Below are 18300 nucleotides of genomic sequence, written 5' to 3'. Positions count from 1 at the left end.
AGCAGTTAGAGGGGGTGGAGGCACATCCCAGACAGATGGTCCCGCCTGTTTGCAAGGGCCCTGAGGCCTGTGGTAAGAAAGGAAAGAGGGCCCCTTGGCTGGGACATGAAGTTGAGGGGTGGAGGGGCCTGAGGTGGGGAGTGGCTAGTCTTTGGAAAGCATTATTGTTGAGGAACTTATTTTTCCCCCTTTAAAACTCTAGGTTGCATTTGGTTATAGTGTAGATTATCCTTTCAACTGTTTATCTGGAAGTTACTAACAGTGAAACATAGGCCCCAGAGAAAAGGAAAAAAACTAATGATATTTCTTTTTCTTTTCCCTCAAAAGGAGCGAAAACTCCTTGAAGAGAGGATTAGTGACTTAACAACAAATCTTGCAGAAGAGGAAGAAAAAGCCAAGAATCTTACCAAACTGAAAAACAAGCACGAATCTATGATTTCAGAACTGGAAGGTAAAATGGCTTCTGGCGAGGTTCTGAGGGGGATATTTTATTTTATTTTTTGTTAACACCAAAACCATTTTGTATTGGGGTATAGCCACTTAACAATGTTGTGATAGTTTCAGGTTAACAGTGAAGGGGGTTATTTTAAAAGTAGGAAAATAAGACAGGACATTTGAGAATGGTGGATTACAGCAGGAAAGGGACAGTTCTACCTGGCTGCCTGCTCACCCTTAGGGAACACACACATTCATTCTAGAAGATGCTTGGCACCAGGGCTGACTTTCCTTCCACAAGAGCGTGGTGCGGGTGGGATGGTTCCTGTGTGTGTGTGTGTGTGAAGTGCCCGAGCAGGAAGGCTCGTCCTCCAGGGGTTTCTTGGGTAGTGTCCACCCCTAAAGGGCCCTGGCTTTTGCGCAGTGCGGCTGAAGAAGGAGGAGAAGAGCCGGCAGGAGCTGGAGAAGCTCAAGAGGAAGCTGGATGGGGAGGCCAGCGACTTGCACGAGCAGATCGCAGAACTGCAGGCGCAGATCGCCGAGCTCAAGATGCAGCTGGCCAAGAAGGAGGAGGAGCTGCAGGCGGCCCTGGGCAGGTACAAGGCCGCCGCGGGCAGGTCCAGTGTGTGCGTGTGCCCCAGGGCCCCTGCCGGCCTGCAGGGGGGGCGCCTGGCCCTCCTCCTCCTCCAGGCAGGCCTCCATCTCACGTGAAGTGGCCCCGCCCTGGCCGCCCAGGTGCCTTGCGGGAACCTCGCCTTTGGCCTTCTTCTCTCCCTACCAAGCTCATCCTCCCTACTGCCACTGTGCCCGCCTCTTGGGTGCCCATCCTTCGTCATCTGCACCCCAGCCCTGGATTTCTGGTTGCACAAAGAAGCTGTTCCATGGGCACCACAAACACCACGTGTCTGAGGCTGGGAGGACCCTGCTGTCCCCGGCTGTCTCCCTCTGAGGCCCCTCTTTATGTGAACACCAGTCTCCTCCCGAGCTTTTGCCCCTTCTCTTCCCGCCCAGGGTACAGCAGACTCGGCCCGTTCCATGTGGGGTGTCCCCCGCCCACTTTTCTGCACCCCCTTCTCCCAGCTCGGAGCTGGGGGTGCTCTAACAGCTTCCCCGGGGGCATTAGAGCGGCGACTCACAGTTACTTACCTGCTCCCCGTGTGCTGAGCTCTGCTCGAGCGGTGTCTTTACCAACGCCTGGCCGGATGTGCTGCTGCACCTCCAGTCACTGAGGAGGAAGCTGGGCCAGGGGAGGTGAAGGAACCTGGGCCAGTCACCTGGCTTTGGAGAGACGGGCTGGGAGTCGCTTTCTGGTTGGTCCCCTGGCCAGCTCTCTCTCAGCTGGTTTGTGCCAGGCGACAGCGCTAGGGTGATGGGCCACCTCGTGTCTTCCCTCCACTGGTCCCCTTCCATCCATCGTGGACGAAACTGGAAGCAGCCCCACCATGGTCAGGAGGGAGCTCCTTCCATTCTTTCAGATCAAGGCTCCCCCTCTCCCACCCTGACCAGATCAAGGCTCCCCACCTCCCACCCTGACCCGCAGTCACCGTCTCCCCTGGTGTTAACATCCCCACCCCCAACAAGCAGTGCCTGGCCAAGCACTTTGCAAATGGAAGGAAGAATCAACCAGTAGTTACTGGGGAGGAACACTTGCCTGACACTCAGAAAGCATCTGTTGGGCTCCTGCTGGGGACAAGGCACCATGCTGGGACAGTGCAAAGCACTCTCTGTGTCTGTGTCTCTGTTTCTGCCTCACTTTCACACACACACACACACACACACACACACACACACACACACACGTGCAGCACGACCTGTTTTCTTACATCAGCCCTCGGAAACTACAGCCTGCATGAACCTCCAAGCAGTCCAACATGGCAAGAAGGGGCCTTGTGTGTCTCGGGACCTGAATGGAACATGTTCTGATATCTGTGGAACCCAAACGACTGCTTCCAGAAAACCATTTTTGGCGACCTCGTGAGATGAACAGCAGGGGGCCTAGGGACCCCAGGGTCTTAGTTCCGGTGATCTGTCCCTGGCAGGCTGGACGACGAAATGGCTCAGAAGAACAATGCCCTGAAGAAGATCCGGGAGCTGGAAGGTCACATCTCAGACCTCCAGGAGGACCTGGACTCAGAACGGGCCGCGAGGAACAAGGCGGAGAAGCAGAAGCGGGACCTGGGGGAGGAGCTGGAGGCGCTGAAGACAGAGCTGGAAGACACGCTGGACAGCACAGCCACCCAGCAGGAGCTCAGGTGAGGAGCCCCCACCCGGCCGGCCGGCCGCTCCGATGGGTCAGGACGGCTGGTGGAAAGGGGCAAACCCACACAGATCCTGAGTCACGGGGCTCCTCAGGCCCTGCGTTTATCGTGCTGATTGCATTTTGCTTTAACTGATGTAAGCATGCTTAATTTTTTTTTAAATTTTGTTGAAATATAGTTGATTTACAACGTCATGTTAGTTTCAGGTATACAGCAAACTGATTCAGTTCTGTTCTTAACAAAAAGGACATCTCAGAAAACTGAGTAATAAATATTTCTGTCTAATTAAGCCACATGGATACCTAAAAGGGCCCACATATCTTCCTACCCTGGAGATGATTAGCTACTTGGCATTTGGGAGTTTCCTGTTACCCAAAGAGGGTAATTGGAAAAACTGGATTTTTTAATTATTTGAAAATATTAATAATTTATTATAGATGTTATAAATACTAACATCAAATCTAAATATAATAAAACATTTTAATATGTCGGAACCATGAAAATCAACTGGTAAATTAAGCATGCTTATTTTTTAAATTTATTTGTTTTTAATTGAAAGATGATTGCTTTACAATATTGTGTTGGCTTCTGCCATACATCAGCATGAATCAGCCATAGGTATGCATATGTCCCCTCCCTCGTGAACCTGCCTCCCACCTCCTACCCCATCCTACCCCTATAGGTTGTTACAGAGCCCCAGTCTGAGTTCCTTGAGTCATACAGCAAATTCCCGCTGGCTGTCTATGAGACATATGGCAGTGTGTATGTTTCCATGTTACTCTCTCCATTCGTCCTACCCTCTCCTTTCCTCACCCCTTCCCGTGTCCATAAGTCTGTTCTCCATGTCTAATCATGCTTATTTTTTAATCTTGTCTTACATCACAGTAGGAGGATATACTCAATTAGAGAATGACTTGAAAACTGTAGGAAAGTTAGATACCAAAAGCATTGACCCCAGTCCCACCACGGTTAACATTTTGGGGAATTTCATTCCTGTCTTTTCCGGAGTGTGTATAAGTTTTGCATTAAATTTTCAAAATAACATTTATCAGATTGGTCTTCACTTGAAGTGTCACTGCTGGCTAACTGACAATACCCAACCAAAAAGCAGAAACAAAAACGGGTCACCTGCCAGATAATGAATGCCGACTTCAGTGAGACTAGGTCATTTATTTATTCAGCAAACACACAAGTGTGTGTTGAGTGCACCCTGTGCCAAGTGCTGTGCTAACATGGAGATTTACTTCCCACGTTTTGGGTTTTGTGCTACATCACTTAGCTGGGCCTAGAAGCCAGCACAACTTTCTACCCCCTTTGCACTGGCCCAGAGCAGTGGCTCATAGCAGTGAACTCAGACTGTTTGGGTTCAAATTCTTGGTCAGTCACACTATGGTTTTAATACCTTGGGCAAGCTGCTCACTCTTTCTTAGCATTTGTTTCCTCATCTGTAAAACAGAAATAATGATACACTTGCCTCTAAAGGTCACTCTGAATATTCTATCAGATGACATATACCCAGAACTTAGGTCAGAGCTTGGCACATAGCGTATCCTCAGTAAGTAAAGCTAATGTTAATATTTACAGAACAGTCTGCAACTCACTTTGCATTCTTCCAACAATATCATGTGTTTTATTTTGTGTATTTGTTTGTCGGCCCTGGGAGATTCTGGGAGGTAGCATGCTCCTCTTTTTTTATGGCTACCTCCTTGTTTTGAGGAAATTCCAGGTCCAGAGAGGTTAGGTGACTCACCTGAGGTCACACAGCTTGGGAGGGATAGTGACAAAGACTTCAGTTCCAGGTCCCGGGAGACCCCTCGCGCCTCTGCACTGAGGCCCGTCTCTGTCTCCTCGGCTGCCAGCCTCTGTGTTCTTGCTGCCCAGGGCCAAGAGGGAGCAGGAGGTGACGATGCTGAAGAAAGCCCTGGACGAGGAGACACGGTCCCATGAGTCTCAGGTGCAGGAGATGAGGCAGAAGCACACCCAGGTGGTGGAGGAGCTCACTGAGCAACTGGAGCAGTTCAAGAGGGTGAGTCGCCGTAGTTTTCTGGTGACAACAAAATGCGAAGAACGATGTGTCAGCAGCTTCAGGTAACTACACGCGAGTGTCTGCACGAAGACCAGTAACAAGCTGCGGCGATCCTAATGAGAGTGACGGCACCCAGCATTTATGCTTACTGAATATTACGTTGACTAATCTTTCCTACCACCCACTGGGATGGGTACAATGAAGCCCCTTTGACACAAGAAGGAACTGAGGTCCAGAGTACCTAAAGGCCACACAGCTATTGACAGAGTCCCAGCAGTCTGCTCTGGCATGCATGCACGCTCAAGTCGCTTCAGTCATGTCTGACTCTTTGCAATCCCGTGGACTGTAGCCCGCCAGGCTCCTCTGTCCATGGAATTCTCCAGGCAAAAATACTGGAGTGGGCTGCTGTGCCCTCCTCCAAAGGATCTTCCCAACTGAGGGTTCGACCTGTTTCTCCTGCAGTGGCAGGCGGGTTCTTTACCACCAGAGCCACCTGGGAAGCCCTGGCTCTGGACTCATCTTGTAGCCTCTCCAGGGCAGGGTCTCCAGGTAGGCCCTTGTGGATAAGCAGAGTTTCAGCAAAATTCTGGGAAAGTAGCTGAACACTGAGGACAGTCTAGCCATCTTCATTTCTGTGCAGAGTGGAGCAAGACTGTCATCATTTGAGTGGCAAGACAGTGCTCCATGGTTAGTTTGGGAATGACTAGATCTAATCTTCCTCTGATGCTTGGCTATTTGGGGGTGCACAGAATCTGAGGCAGTTAACTAGCACTAAAATTCTGTGTATCCGGAACTTCCTCTTGCTTTGGAGAATGTCCTTGTGTTTCATTCCCAGGGAAGAGATTTTTAGCTTATGACATCCTGCTAGGTGTCTTCTCTAAAAGTCTGAATTATACCATGATCCGTGCTGCAGCTTTCCTCCAGAACTTTCTAGACTGAATGGCTGTTGTGTTACCTAAGAATTGTTGGTGTTGGCATTAGCTTCTATCGCCAGTCAAGATAAATGTTCTTCAGGACTCCCCTGGGGATCCAATGGCTAAGGCTCTGTGCTCCCAATGCTGGGGGCCTGGGTTTGATCCCTGATCAAGGAACTTGATCCCACGTGCCTCAACTAAAAAGATCCCACATACCACAAGAAAGATCCCAGGTGCTGTAACTAAGACCCTGACTCAGCCAAATTCACCAGGGAATCCCAACTAAGACCCAGCTCAGCCAAATCAATAAATATTAAAAAAAAAAAAAAGATAAATATTCTTCCATGAGCTGGTTCACCACCAGTTTGATCATAATCTCAGAATTTTCCCATACATTTAAATAATGGCTACAACCCCTGTATGGCATTGAGTATATGCCACTGTTCCAAAGTTTTACAGGCACCAACTCATTTAATCCCACCGTGACCTTTGCTAAAATGCACATCTCCAGGCCCCACACTGAAACGCACTGTCCCTGATATACACCCTCACGCTCCAAGTGGAGAAAAGCTACCTGTTTGTGTCACCTTGTCAGTCGTCACGTGGGGTCTGAATATGAACCTTGGGCATTTTGTCAGTTCTTTTGTGTTGGACAAATAAGATCTTGCTAGTTTTATCTATAACATGTATTTCTCCTTTCAACTGTCTTTTCTTTATTATGTTCAGAAGGTTTTTTTTTTTTTTTTTTTTTTGGCCATGCCCTGTGACATGAGGGATCTTAGTTCCCTGACCAGGGATCAAGTCTGAGCTCCTTGCATTGGAAGCATGGAGTCCTAACCACTGGATCACCGGGGAAGTTCCCAGAAATTATTTTTTAGTTAATTAATGATTTACTTTTGGCTGCGCTGGGTCTTTGCAGCCGCACTCAGGCTTTCCCCAGTTGTGGCACGTGGGGGCTCCTCTCTAGTTGCAGTGCGCGGGCTTCGCAGTGTGATGGCTTCTCTTGTCGTGGAGCAGAGGCTCTAGGGCGTGCGAGCTTCAGTGGTTGTGGCTCGTGGGCTTGGTTGCCCTGGGCCGTACACGGAGTCTTCCTGGACCAGGGATGGAACCAGTGACCCCTGCATTGGCAGGTGGACTCTTAACCACTGGACCACCAGGAAGTCCCCCAGAAAGTTTTATTGTGATCGAAGTTGAATCCAAATGGGCTTTTCCCACCGATGGAGTAATAAGTCCTCCAGACAGTGGTAAGGTACATGTGTCACTTTTACTGTAAGTTTGGAAAGCTAACTGACCAGCGCTGAGCCAGGTGGTCATCCGAGATGAGCAGGTGCTGGAGGCCTCTTTGCAGAGACTCAGCTGTTCTGGCCATCCATGCCTGACCTGAGCAGGAGGGGCTCACAACGCCTGCCCACCATCTCAGGAGCACTGAAAAGGGAGACTGTTTTACCTCTAGCAACGTTTCAGATTGTTGGTGAAAACTCATAGTATTGTTCCTACCTCGACTCCCCTTACACGTGTATAGTCACCACCATTCTGGGAAAAAGGTTTTAGGGGAGCCCAGGTCCCGTGAGGTCCCCCAGGGTCCTTGATATCAACCTGCACTGTTGCCTTAAGAAGCACTTTGTCCCTGTCTGGGGTCCTGGCAGCATTAAATGGACTTCGTCACCAGAGGACTGGCTTCTGAGGGTCCCTGGACACTGCACAGACGGGCCCAGGAGCTGAGGGTGAGCCCACTGTTGCGTTCTCCACTCTCGGGACCCACACACTTTCTTCTGGTTTTTCCCCCAAACACTTTTTTTCTTAGAGAAACTCATATGCCTACAAGAGCTGTTTAGATAAAATAGCTTTCTCTAAACTTTCACAGAAATGGCAGTGTACATCCAATGATAAATCAATGGATGAGAGGGAGTGGTGGGGCCTGGGGCTGAGTGGAGTGTGACTGCCCTGTTTACAGGGCCAGCTGCTACTCAGATCCAGATGATTGCTCTCGCAGAGGAAGGCAAGACCTCTGTTTCCAGATCTTTACTTTTTTTTTTGGAAGTCAGACTTTAAATAGAGATGTATGCAGCAAAATTCACCAACTTTAAGTGTATATATTTCAATGAATTTTGACAAATTATTTAACCACCACCCAATCATGAAATAGAACATTCGATTTTTCAAATGAGAAGCTGGGAACCCAGATTTTTATGCGATATTTCTTTTTATTTACCTGACTGTGCCAGGTCTTAGTTGTGGCATGTGAGATCTAGTTCCCCAACCAGGGATCAGACCCAGGCCCCCTGCATTGGGAGCGCTGAGTCCTAGCCACTGGAGCACCAGGGACGTCCCTGTGTAATATTTCTTTATTAAAATGTTAAAAGGTATAACATGGATCAAATAGGATGTGATGGCAGGGTTGATGCAGCCTGGGGGATGCTAGTTAGCAACCTCTGAGCTTCAGGAAAACAATCTAAAAAGTCTTACTGGGGATTGTGTGCTCCTCACTGCCCCGAGTCCCTCCCCTGAGGTGGGGAGCACAGGTCCCCGGACCTACCGAGGGAGGGGGAAGCAGAGAAATGGACCGCTAGCGCAGGTCCTTATCTTAAAACACTCTCCCAGCCATGGCCCTAATGCCTCCCTTCCCCTCTGCTTCTCTGGCTAGGCCAAGGCCAACCTGGACAAGAACAAGCAGGCGCTGGAGAAAGAGAACGCGGAGCTGGCCGGAGAGCTGCGAGTCCTGAGCCAGGCCAAGCAGGAGGTGGAACACAAGAAGAAGAAGCTGGAGGTGCAGCTGCAGGAGCTGCAGTCCAAGTACAGCGATGGGGAGAAGGTCCGGGCCGAGCTCAACGACAAGGTCCACAAGCTGCAGGTGAGGCGGCTTCGTTGGGACCGTCTCTGAAGGATGAGGTTCTTCCAGCTAACGAAGCCTCTGTTCATTTCCCTGAGTTACATTCCTCAGGGAGATGAGATGGTTGCCTTATTCAATTTAACCTCTAAAAACTCCTACCTGCTCATTCAAAATGAGTATTTATTGAGTGCCTGCTGTATGCCAGGTGCTGTGTTTAATCCTGAGATACAACAGCAAGGAAGAAGACAAACACTGTCCCTGCCCCTGGAGAACTCCAGCCCCGTGCGGGGAAAGACGTTAATAAGCATGCAGATGAATATGAGATGATGCTGGGAAGCAGAGACACATACTGCAATGAATATAAATAATACAAGGGCCTGAGCCTGTGGGAGGAGGAGTCAGGGAAGGCTTCCCTAAGAAGGATGTATAGCCTGACAGATAAGAAGTCTGTCTACTTATAGACAGGGAATAGCATGTGCAAAGGCTCAGGACTAAGTGAGAAGTCAGAAGAGATCATGTAAGGCCAGTAGAGCCAGAATGATAAATCTGATGGACGATAGGGGATGGTGGGGACTGGGGCCAAGTGGAGTTTACAGGACAGGGAAGGTATGTGGCATAAAGTGGGACTGGAGCAGGTTGGGGCCAGAAGACAGGAGTGACGGGAAACCACTGATGGGTTTTAAGCTGAAGAGTGACATGGTCTGTTGGTCTTTGGTCTTGATTAGCTTTGAACAGACATTTGGGCTGACTTTCCATTCATGGAATATGGCCTACCTTTTGATAAATATTGAATGCGCTTAGAGCCTGGGACAAGAGTACAGGACAGCATGAAGTATGAGTTTTTCCACACACAGCTGAGCACAGGGGTTTTGCTGTCCTAACACAAACAACATCCTGGAGGAGTGAAGATCATTTATATCCTCACTGTAAATGGGAGGAGGACGGATGGAGGGCTGGTGTCTCCAAAAGGACTTGTTCAGAGATACCAGGGCTTGGAGTAAAAGGCAGAGGAAAGGTAGAGAGAGCTTTCTACCTGTAGTGCCCGCATCTATGGTTTTGCTGTAAGGGTCAGTGAAAGGGCAAAGAGCAGGGGTGAGGAAGAGGGGTGGTAGGGACAGGACCTTTGGATGTGGAGGTGCCCTTTGCAGCCTCTTCCCCCACTTTAGGGATTGGGTGAGTCCAGACCACCACTCAGTATCTGGACCTGCAAACCTGCTCTTCATGCTTGCCAACCTTGGCAAGGCTCCAGGATCCATGTGGAGGGCTCAGGGCCCAATTAGTACAGTCTAACCACAGTATAACAGGGCTCTCACAGGGTCTCGGAACCAGAGGCTACCAGAGATTGCAACTTGTAGGGATGTCCTTCCCTCTCCTAGGGGGCCATGGAGTGACCATGACCAGGCCCCTTAGCTCATGGGAACCTCTCAATCAGTCGACACCCCAAGGCCAATCACTGAGCACAGAGAGCCCCTCTTACTTAAGGACAGTCCTGTCCTGGATGATCCAACTAACCAGTCTCTGGGCGCCCACAGAATGAAGTGGAGAGTGTCACAGGGATGCTCAACGAGGCAGAGGGCAAGGCCATCAAACTGGCCAAGGACGTGGCGTCCCTTGGGTCCCAGCTCCAGGACACCCAGGTGGGTATTGGGCCACGTCATCTGGAGGCACCTGGGGTACGGCCTTCCTGGGGGTGGGCTCCTGGACTTCTGCGTGTCCTTTCTGTAGGAGCTGCTTCAAGAAGAAACCCGGCAGAAACTCAACGTGTCCACCAAGCTGCGCCAGCTGGAAGACGAGAGGAACAGCCTGCAGGAACAGTTGGACGAGGAGATGGAGGCCAAGCAGAACCTGGAGCGCCACATCTCAACCCTGAACATCCAGGTGCCCACTGCGTGTCTTTGCCCTGGAGGGTAGATCAGTGGCTCGGATGTGATTGTGATAGAACGGTGGCACCATTTTGCTTGACTCACTGGCTCCCCCTGCTGTTGAGTTTCTTCCATGGTGCCATTTTGCTTGGCTCACCAGCTCCCCCTGCTGTTGATTTTATTCAATGATGGTCGTGGCTTCTCAGGGGCACAGGGCTGGGACTCCCTTATCCCCGCCTCCTCTCATCCCACCCTGGACACTGCCTTTTCAGCTCTCCGACTCGAAGAAGAAGCTGCAGGACTTTGCCAGCACCGTGGAATTGCTGGAAGAGGGTAAGAAGAAGTTCCAGAAGGAAATCGAAAGCCTGACCCAGCAGTACGAGGAGAAGGCAGCTGCTTATGACAAACTGGAAAAGACCAAGAACAGGCTTCAGCAGGAGCTGGACGACCTGGTCGTCGATTTGGACAACCAGCGACAACTGGTGTCCAACCTGGAAAAGAAGCAGAAGAAGTTTGATCAGGTAGGGGCTGGAGGGCCCTCCCCTCTGCTCACGGACCCTGGCTGGGGGGCGGGGGTCCGGGTCTGGGGAACATCTGGCGTGGCTGCTGCGTGTACGGCAGCATCCCATCCTGGCTTTGCTGGTCACGATGGAAGGCTGGCCGGCTTGGGTGAGGCTCCTCTAGGGGTCAGTGAGGACAGCGGCGAAGCCTCAGTGGCCATGACTTCCCAGGTTCCACCACCACCACAAGGGCCATCTAGAAACCCAGTCGTGCCTTGGGTTCTAGCCCTGATAAGGAATGAGGTTTACTGATTTTACTCACTCAGCGAGTATTTGTTGGGCACCTACTGAGGATTCCAATTAAAGTATCTACCCTTGAAATACCACTGTTCCTTAATATCTCATCACAAAGAATCTTGAGCACACAGCAAAGCAGAAAGCCTTGTACTGTGAACACCTGGGCACTCACCACCTTGATTCAGTCATTAAGGCCTTACCCTGACTTGGGGCTTCCCTGGTGGCTCAGATGGTAAAGGGTCTACCTGGAATGCAGGGACCCTGGTTTGATCCCTGCCTGGGTCAGGAAGATTCTCTGGAGAAGGGAATGGCAACCTACTCCAATATTCTTGCCTGGAGAATTCCATGGACAGAGGAGTCTGGCAGGCTACAGTCTATGGGGTCGCAAAGGGTTGGACATGACTGAATGACTAACACTTCACTGACTTTATCACATGCTTTTTTATGAGTGTATTACATCTCTCATTTGTATCTTATCTTTTAGACGCATTTAAAAGCAAATTACAGACAACTGTACATCACCCTCTGGATACTGCCACACTGCATATAAACTAGGGTTCATTTTTCAAAATATTTTTTCTTCCCTTGAAGTAAAATTACAATGAAATACATAAATCTTAAGTATACACTCACTGAATTCTGATAAATGCATACACCTGTATGACCCAAACTCCTAAATACCAGCTTTTAATATGTGTTACTCAGAATCAGTAAATATGGTTTGGTTTACATGTGACTCAGGATTTATTCCAAAAATCAGTTTGGGGATGGAATTTTGGGATTCTTCTCTTTTCTACCAGCCATCCCTTCTCTGTGCTGACAGCTTGTTCTTAGTGCTTCTTATCTGCTGGTTCATTATCTGGTCCAGGGTCTGAGACTGCTCTATTATTTTCCCGTCACAAACAGTGGAGAGTTTTTGTGTTGACTGCTGTTGGGAGTCCCTGTTACCTGCCCATCTTTGCTGGACTCTGGCAGTCTGGGTTTTGGATGCTACAGTGAACACTGCTCTTTCTTTTTGTTGTTGTTGTTTAGTTGCTCAGTCAGGTCCAACTCTCTGCGACCCCTTGCACAGTAGCCCACCAGGCTTTTCTGTCCATGGGATTTCCCAAGCAAGGATACTGGAGTGGGTTGCCAGTTCCTTCTCCAGGGCATCTCCCTGTCCCAGGGATCCAACCCAAGTCTCCTGCATTGGCAGAAGGATTCTTTTCCACTGAGCCACCAGAGAAGCCCCTCTATTTCTAAAGATGAGATTAACGTCAGAAGGGGGTATTCTTGGAGCTGCTTCCCCAGGCAGAGGGTGTGTGCAAATCCATCCACATATTCACCATTTCTCTACTCATAGGGTGGCTCATAGGGTACTTCTGTAAGGGAGTGACAGTGGCCATGAAACAAAAGAAAAACTGGCCTCTGGCAGGATTAAGTGTCACCCTGACCTTGGTCACAGTATGTTCTAACCAACACGGGCAGCATTAGTGATTTCTGAGCACAAAGATACGGCGAATGCTGGCTCTGCAAAGCCGACCTAGAAGTCGGCAAGCAGGACTGTTATAAACTATTTGCATAGATATGTGACCTCCTCCCAGCCGTACCAGGATGAGTTCAGCTGCACACAAGACTTCTTCCCCATATTTGCAGTTAAATGCAGCCGACCCTCGGGCATGCCTAGAGCTCACCTCTGGGTCTTTTGCTGTGTTGCAGTTGTTGGCCGAGGAGAAAAACATCTCTTCCAAATATGCGGATGAAAGGGACAGAGCCGAGGCAGAAGCCAGGGAAAAGGAAACCAAAGCCTTGTCGCTGGCGCGGGCCCTCGAGGAAGCCTTGGAAGCCAAAGAAGAGCTCGAGAGGACCAACAAGATGCTCAAAGCCGAGATGGAGGATCTGGTTAGCTCCAAAGATGATGTGGGCAAGAATGTAAGTGGCTCTTCATCGTCTTTGCTTGTCCATGTCCCCCCACCCCCGACCCTCTCTGCTAGTTATCAGTCCACAGGTAAAGGAAGGGGCCCCACGCCTCATTCCTGGTAAGCAATAATCAGGAACTGAAGGGAGTCCCTCGGGCTGATGCAAAGAGGGGGCCAGCCTTGGGCTATTGGGAACAGCCTTTGGGGTAAGGTCTGAGTCAAGGGTTCCGAGAGGAAGGCTGTGGTCTGGACTCCTGGTCATGCATCCCGGGGGTATCAAAAGCCACCTCCTGGACCATGATGAGCTGCCCGTCACCGGGGGCTGCCCAACCATCTTCACGACTTCACCCCTCACGTCAAAGGTCCATGAGCTGGAGAAGTCCAAGCGGGCCCTGGAGACCCAGATGGAGGAGATGAAGACCCAGCTGGAAGAGCTCGAGGATGAGCTTCAAGCAACAGAAGACGCCAAGCTGAGGCTGGAGGTCAACATGCAGGCCCTTAAAGTACAGTTTGAGCGGGACCTCCAGGCACGGGACGAGCAGAATGAAGAAAAGCGGAGGCAACTCCAGAGGCAGGTAATCCATGGAGGGGAGAGAGGGGAGAGAGGGGAGGGGAGGGGGGCCAGCCGGCATTCCTTCCTTCTGCCACCACTTCCTGGCTTCGTGGAAACTTTGATTTCTCACCTGCGACCCGGGAATGGGAAGCCCACCTTCAGTGGTGGTGCAGACCTGGGCCCTGGGGGAAGGGATCCGAGGGGCGGCCCTGCCCTGCAGCACATGTTTCTGGCCTCACCCAGCTCCACGAATACGAGACGGAACTGGAAGACGAGAGGAAGCAACGCGCCCTGGCGGTGGCAGCCAAGAAGAAGCTGGAAGGGGATCTGAAGGACCTGGAACTGCAGGCCGACTCGGCCATCAAGGGGAGGGAGGAAGCCATCAAGCAGCTGAGAAAACTGCAGGTGGGTGACGCCCCAGGGACCAGGGAGGCGGGTCCACGGCTGTGGGAGGACGCAGCCTTCTGTCACTGGTGCCTGGCCACCTGGTGCTCTTCCATCATGCTTTTGCTTTGGGGGCTGTTTCCTGCTCTGGGGGCGGAGGTGGTGAGGTCACCCTCCACCTGGTGACCTCCACCCTCATCCCCAGGCGAGCAGCTCAGCAACGGCCAAACACTATCCTCAGGTGTTTGGCTCCGGGCTTCCCTGGTGGCCCAGATGGTAAAGAATCTGCCTGTAATGCAGGTTCTATCCCTGGGTTAGGAAGATTCCTTGGAGAAGGGAATAGCAACCCACGTCAGTATTCTTGCCTGGAGAATTCCATGGACAGAGGGGCCTGGAGAGCTATACAGTCCATGGGGTTGCTGTGAAGAGTCAGACACCACTGAGAGGCTAACACTCAGACCTCAGCACCGTTTCTTAGGTCTGTGGAGCCCGTCCAAAGGCTTTGTGGTTAAATGGTGGGAAAGCCTAGGCTTCCCTGGTGGCTCCGACGGTCAAGAATCTGCCTGCAATGCAGGAGACCCAGGTTCAATCCCTAGGTTGGGAAAATCCTCTGGAGGAGGAAATGGCAACCCACTCCAGCATTCTTGCCTGGAGAATGCCCTGGACAGAGGAGCTGGCAGGCTACAGTCCACAGGGTTGCGAGGAGTCAGACACAACTGAGCAACTAACACACACACTCGGGCTGGCACAGGAAGGTAATCTGGGCCGCAGGACCCGGTGAGTAAGGACTTCTTAGCTGGTCCTGCCTGTCCTCATGCAGGCTCAGATGAAGGACTTCCAGAGAGAGCTGGAAGATGCCCGTGCCTCCCGGGACGAGATCTTTGCCACGGCCAAAGAGAATGAGAAGAAGGCCAAGAGCTTGGAGGCTGACCTCATGCAGCTACAGGAGGTAAAGCCTTATCCGCACTGTGGGGGCCCTGATGGGGGGGCCCTGGGCACCCCGGGCTCGGGCGCCCGCATTCAGCATCCCACAAGTGAGGGCTCCATAGCACAGGCGTGGAAAGACACGGGGTTTTCTCGCTGACGGATCTGCAGGCCTCCCCCCAAGCTCGGAGGAGGCCACGCCATTTTCAAGAATGGCTGTGGAGGCAGCCGGGGGCCTGCTGCTGGGAGCGGGGTAGATGCTTGGGTGGGGCTCAGGCCCTCCTGACAGGCAACCGGTTTCCTTCCTCCCTGCGTTGCAACGTCCAGGATCTAGCGGCAGCCGAGAGGGCTCGCAAGCAGGCAGACCTGGAGAAGGACGAGCTGGCCGAGGAGCTGGCCAGCAGCGTGTCGGGAAGGTAGGAGCCGCCTAGGGAAAAAGGGGTCCCTAGACTCACATGATGAGAGAGGCAGTCAGTCAGAGGACGCCTCCTGGACCATATGTTAAGGCTGAACGTGACAGCACGTTCAGCTGAGTTTGTGACAGGGGACATGTGTTTTTCACACCCTATGGGGTTGTAGTCTGGTGGGGACGGGGCATCTGGGGATGTCAGGGAGGAGCGAGCCGGTCCTCATCTCAGGCCTGGCTCCCTGCTTCCCAGCTGTGTGAGTTTGCACAAGCCTCTAAGCCTCTCTGAGTCTCGATTGTAAAAGAGGACGACCCCGAGGCACTGCTCCTCCAGGGGAGCAAGCTGCCTAAGCCAGGGGAGGCTGGAGGTCCCAGGGCGGCTGCCTTTCCCTTAGGAACGCGCTGCAGGACGAGAAGCGCCGCCTAGAGGCCCGGATCGCACAGCTCGAGGAGGAGCTGGAGGAAGAGCAAGGCAACACGGAAGCCATGAGTGAGCGCGTCCGGAAGGCCACGCAGCAGGTGGGGGCCGGGGCAGCCTGGACCCGCCCTGCGACAGGCTCCGGTGTGCCAGGCCCAGGCGGGGGTGGGACGAGGCAGGAGAGTAGGGACCCGGCACATCCCGCTCCGGAGCACCCACTCCCTCCTCTCCGGTCACCCCAGCACCCGGCCTGCAGGGCCTCCCATGGTGGCTCTCTCCAGCAGACGAGGCTCGCCCAGAAGGGCTTGGCGGTCTCCTTCCTGCCTTTTCCTTAGCCCCCACCTCCTGACAGTGAGCACCCTCCACGATGGGCACCGGGGCCCCCTCGCGGAGCCGGCGTGGCACTGAGATGTGGCCTGGAAGGGCTGCCCCTTGGCTGAGCCTTGAAGGACAGCCAGGGAGGGGCTGCGTGCCAGAGGGGAGGGAGGGGGGCTTCCGGGCACCCTCCACCTGGTGACCTCCACCCTCCTCCCCAGGCGGAGCAGCTCAGCAACGAGCTGGCCACGGAGCGCAGTGCAGCCCAGAAGAATGAGAACGCGCGGCAGCAGCTTGAGCGGCAGAATAAGGAGCTGCGGAGCAAGCTGCAGGAGATGGAGGGGGCAGTCAAGTCCAAGTTCAAGTCCACCATTGCAGCCCTGGAGGCCAAGATCGCACAGCTGGAGGAGCAGGTGGAGCAGGAGGCCAGGTATGGGGGCCAAGGGGGCCATCGAGCAGCACCCCAAAGACCGCCTGCTTGCCAGCGAGCGGTGGGGGCATGGAGGGGTCAGCCAGTCTCCCTGGGCATCAGCTCTGGCCGAGAATTGGCTCAGAGGTGCCCACGTGGCAGCTGTTCTGGGTGAACTGAGAACACGGGCAGGCGCTGTGCCGGGAGTGAGCCTCTGAGACGCCAGCTGCTCTAAGCAGCCGGACTCCTCAGTGATGTCAGCCGGGCTTCCCGGGAGCTCCCGGGACTTTGCCTAACCCGTGTCTGCAGGCTGTCATGTTAACGGGTACAGCAAACATCCGGGTCCTCAGCCCCTTCAGCACCCACAGTCATGGACAGGCTGCTCACTGACACACGGTCCCTGAGCTGACCATCAGACAGGGTCTAGATCCTTACACTGTTTTTGCCCTTTTCTGTGGTGACTTCATAGAAAAGTCATGTGCCACAACAGTTCACCAGTTTAAAGCATACGGCTCAGTGTGTGTGTGTGTGCTTAGTCGCTCAGTCACGTCCAGCTCTTTGCGATCCCATGGACTGTAGCCCGCCAGGTTCCTCTGCCCATGGAATTCTCTAGACAAGAATACTGGAGTGGGTAGCCATGCCCTTCTCCAGGGGATCTTCCCAACCCAGGGATTGAGTCCGGGTCTCCCGCAGTGCAGGCAGATTCCTCACCATCTGAGCCACCAGGGCAGTGCAGTGGCTCTCAGTGTACAGTTCACAGGCACACATTCACTACAGTCAACTGTGGCACATTAAGAGAACCAGTAAGAAGCCCTGTGTCCTTAGCCATCACCCTCTATTTCGCATCCCCGGCTCCAGGCAACCGCTCATCTACTTTCTGTCTCTATTGTCTATTCTGGACGTTTCGCAAAGTGGGAGCATATAACACAGGGCCTCTTGTTAAGACTGGCTTTCTTTCACTGAGAATGTTTCCAAGGTTCTCTCATGCTGTAGCCAGGGTCAGCACGTCATGCCTTTTCATGGACGATTTCTCAGAATGAGCTCTGATTCGGGCTTAGGAAAAGTGCCCATGTGGGGACTTCCCTGGTGGCCCTCCATGTCTAAGACTCTGTGCTCCCAATGCAGGGGGGACAAGGGTTCGTTCCCAGGTCAGAGAACTAGATCCCACATGCCACAGCTAAGACCCAGTGCAGCCAAATAATTAAAAAAAAAAGTGCCCACGTGGGTGATGCTGGTCGGGTTCACGCACTGGCTGCAGGGAGGCCCTCCCGATCTGAACCTTCCCTGCTTGCCCCGTGTGCGCAGAGAGAAACAGGCGACCGCCAAGGCACTGAAGCAGAAGGACAAGAAGCTGAAGGAGGCCCTGCTGCAGGTGGAGGATGAGCGCAAGATGGCGGAGCAGTACAAGGAGCAGGTAACCGCGCCCCGGCCCCCCGCCCAGCCCCGCAGGCCCCGCCACGCACCCGCCTGACTCTCGGGCTGCTCCTTGCCAGGCCGAGAAAGGAAACCTGAGGGTCAAGCAACTCAAGAGGCAGCTGGAGGAGGCGGAGGAGGAGTCCCAGCGCATCAATGCCAACCGCAGGAAACTGCAGCGTGAGCTGGACGAGGCCACGGAGAGCAACGAGGCCATGGGCCGCGAGGTGACGGCGCTCAAGAGCAAGCTCAGGTGAGGTGCCGGCCCCCAGGGTCCTCGGGTAGCAGACGGGGTGCGCGGGGTGCCCTGAAACACCCACAGTGGCTCAAGGGCCCTCTCCCCAGAGCCGCTGAGCTCATCATGTATGCAGCACCAGCCTGTGCTGGATGTGGGAGGGGCTCAGGTCACGGGGGCCCTGCCTCTGAGCGGCTCTCCTTCTGTTCCAACAACCAGTCCC

At 52.9% G+C, this 18300-nt stretch overlaps 2 protein-coding genes across 4 annotated transcripts in view; one reads left to right on the top strand and one right to left on the bottom strand.

Moving 5' to 3' along the window:
• MYH11 (myosin heavy chain 11) overlaps positions 1–18300 on the top strand; it is a 127470-nt gene that overhangs the window by 100394 nt on the left and 8776 nt on the right. For all 3 annotated transcript variants that reach the window (XM_024984962.2, NM_001102127.1, XM_024984963.2), the window contains 17 exon segments: positions 328–451; positions 860–1031; positions 2475–2687; positions 4575–4719; positions 8278–8484; positions 9996–10100; positions 10189–10341; positions 10598–10846; positions 12821–13033; positions 13383–13595; positions 13817–13978; positions 14778–14906; positions 15209–15297; positions 15683–15806; positions 16242–16450; positions 17735–17843; positions 17923–18095. In XM_024984962.2, the coding sequence (XP_024840730.1) occupies positions 328–451; positions 860–1031; positions 2475–2687; positions 4575–4719; positions 8278–8484; positions 9996–10100; positions 10189–10341; positions 10598–10846; positions 12821–13033; positions 13383–13595; positions 13817–13978; positions 14778–14906; positions 15209–15297; positions 15683–15806; positions 16242–16450; positions 17735–17843; positions 17923–18095 (2789 nt within the window).
• Positions 7818–18300, bottom strand: part of NDE1 (nudE neurodevelopment protein 1) — a 59674-nt gene continuing 49191 nt past the window's right edge. The window contains 1 exon segment of the mRNA NM_001100321.1: positions 7818–10816. The gene's annotated coding sequence lies outside the window, so the exon portion shown is untranslated.

This window comes from Bos taurus, chromosome 25, assembly GCF_002263795.3.
Source record: "Bos taurus isolate L1 Dominette 01449 registration number 42190680 breed Hereford chromosome 25, ARS-UCD2.0, whole genome shotgun sequence".
NCBI lineage: Eukaryota > Metazoa > Chordata > Mammalia > Artiodactyla > Bovidae > Bos > Bos taurus.
The sequence above is the reverse complement of the archived record's forward strand: the minus strand, read 5'-3'. Positions and strand labels throughout refer to the sequence as shown.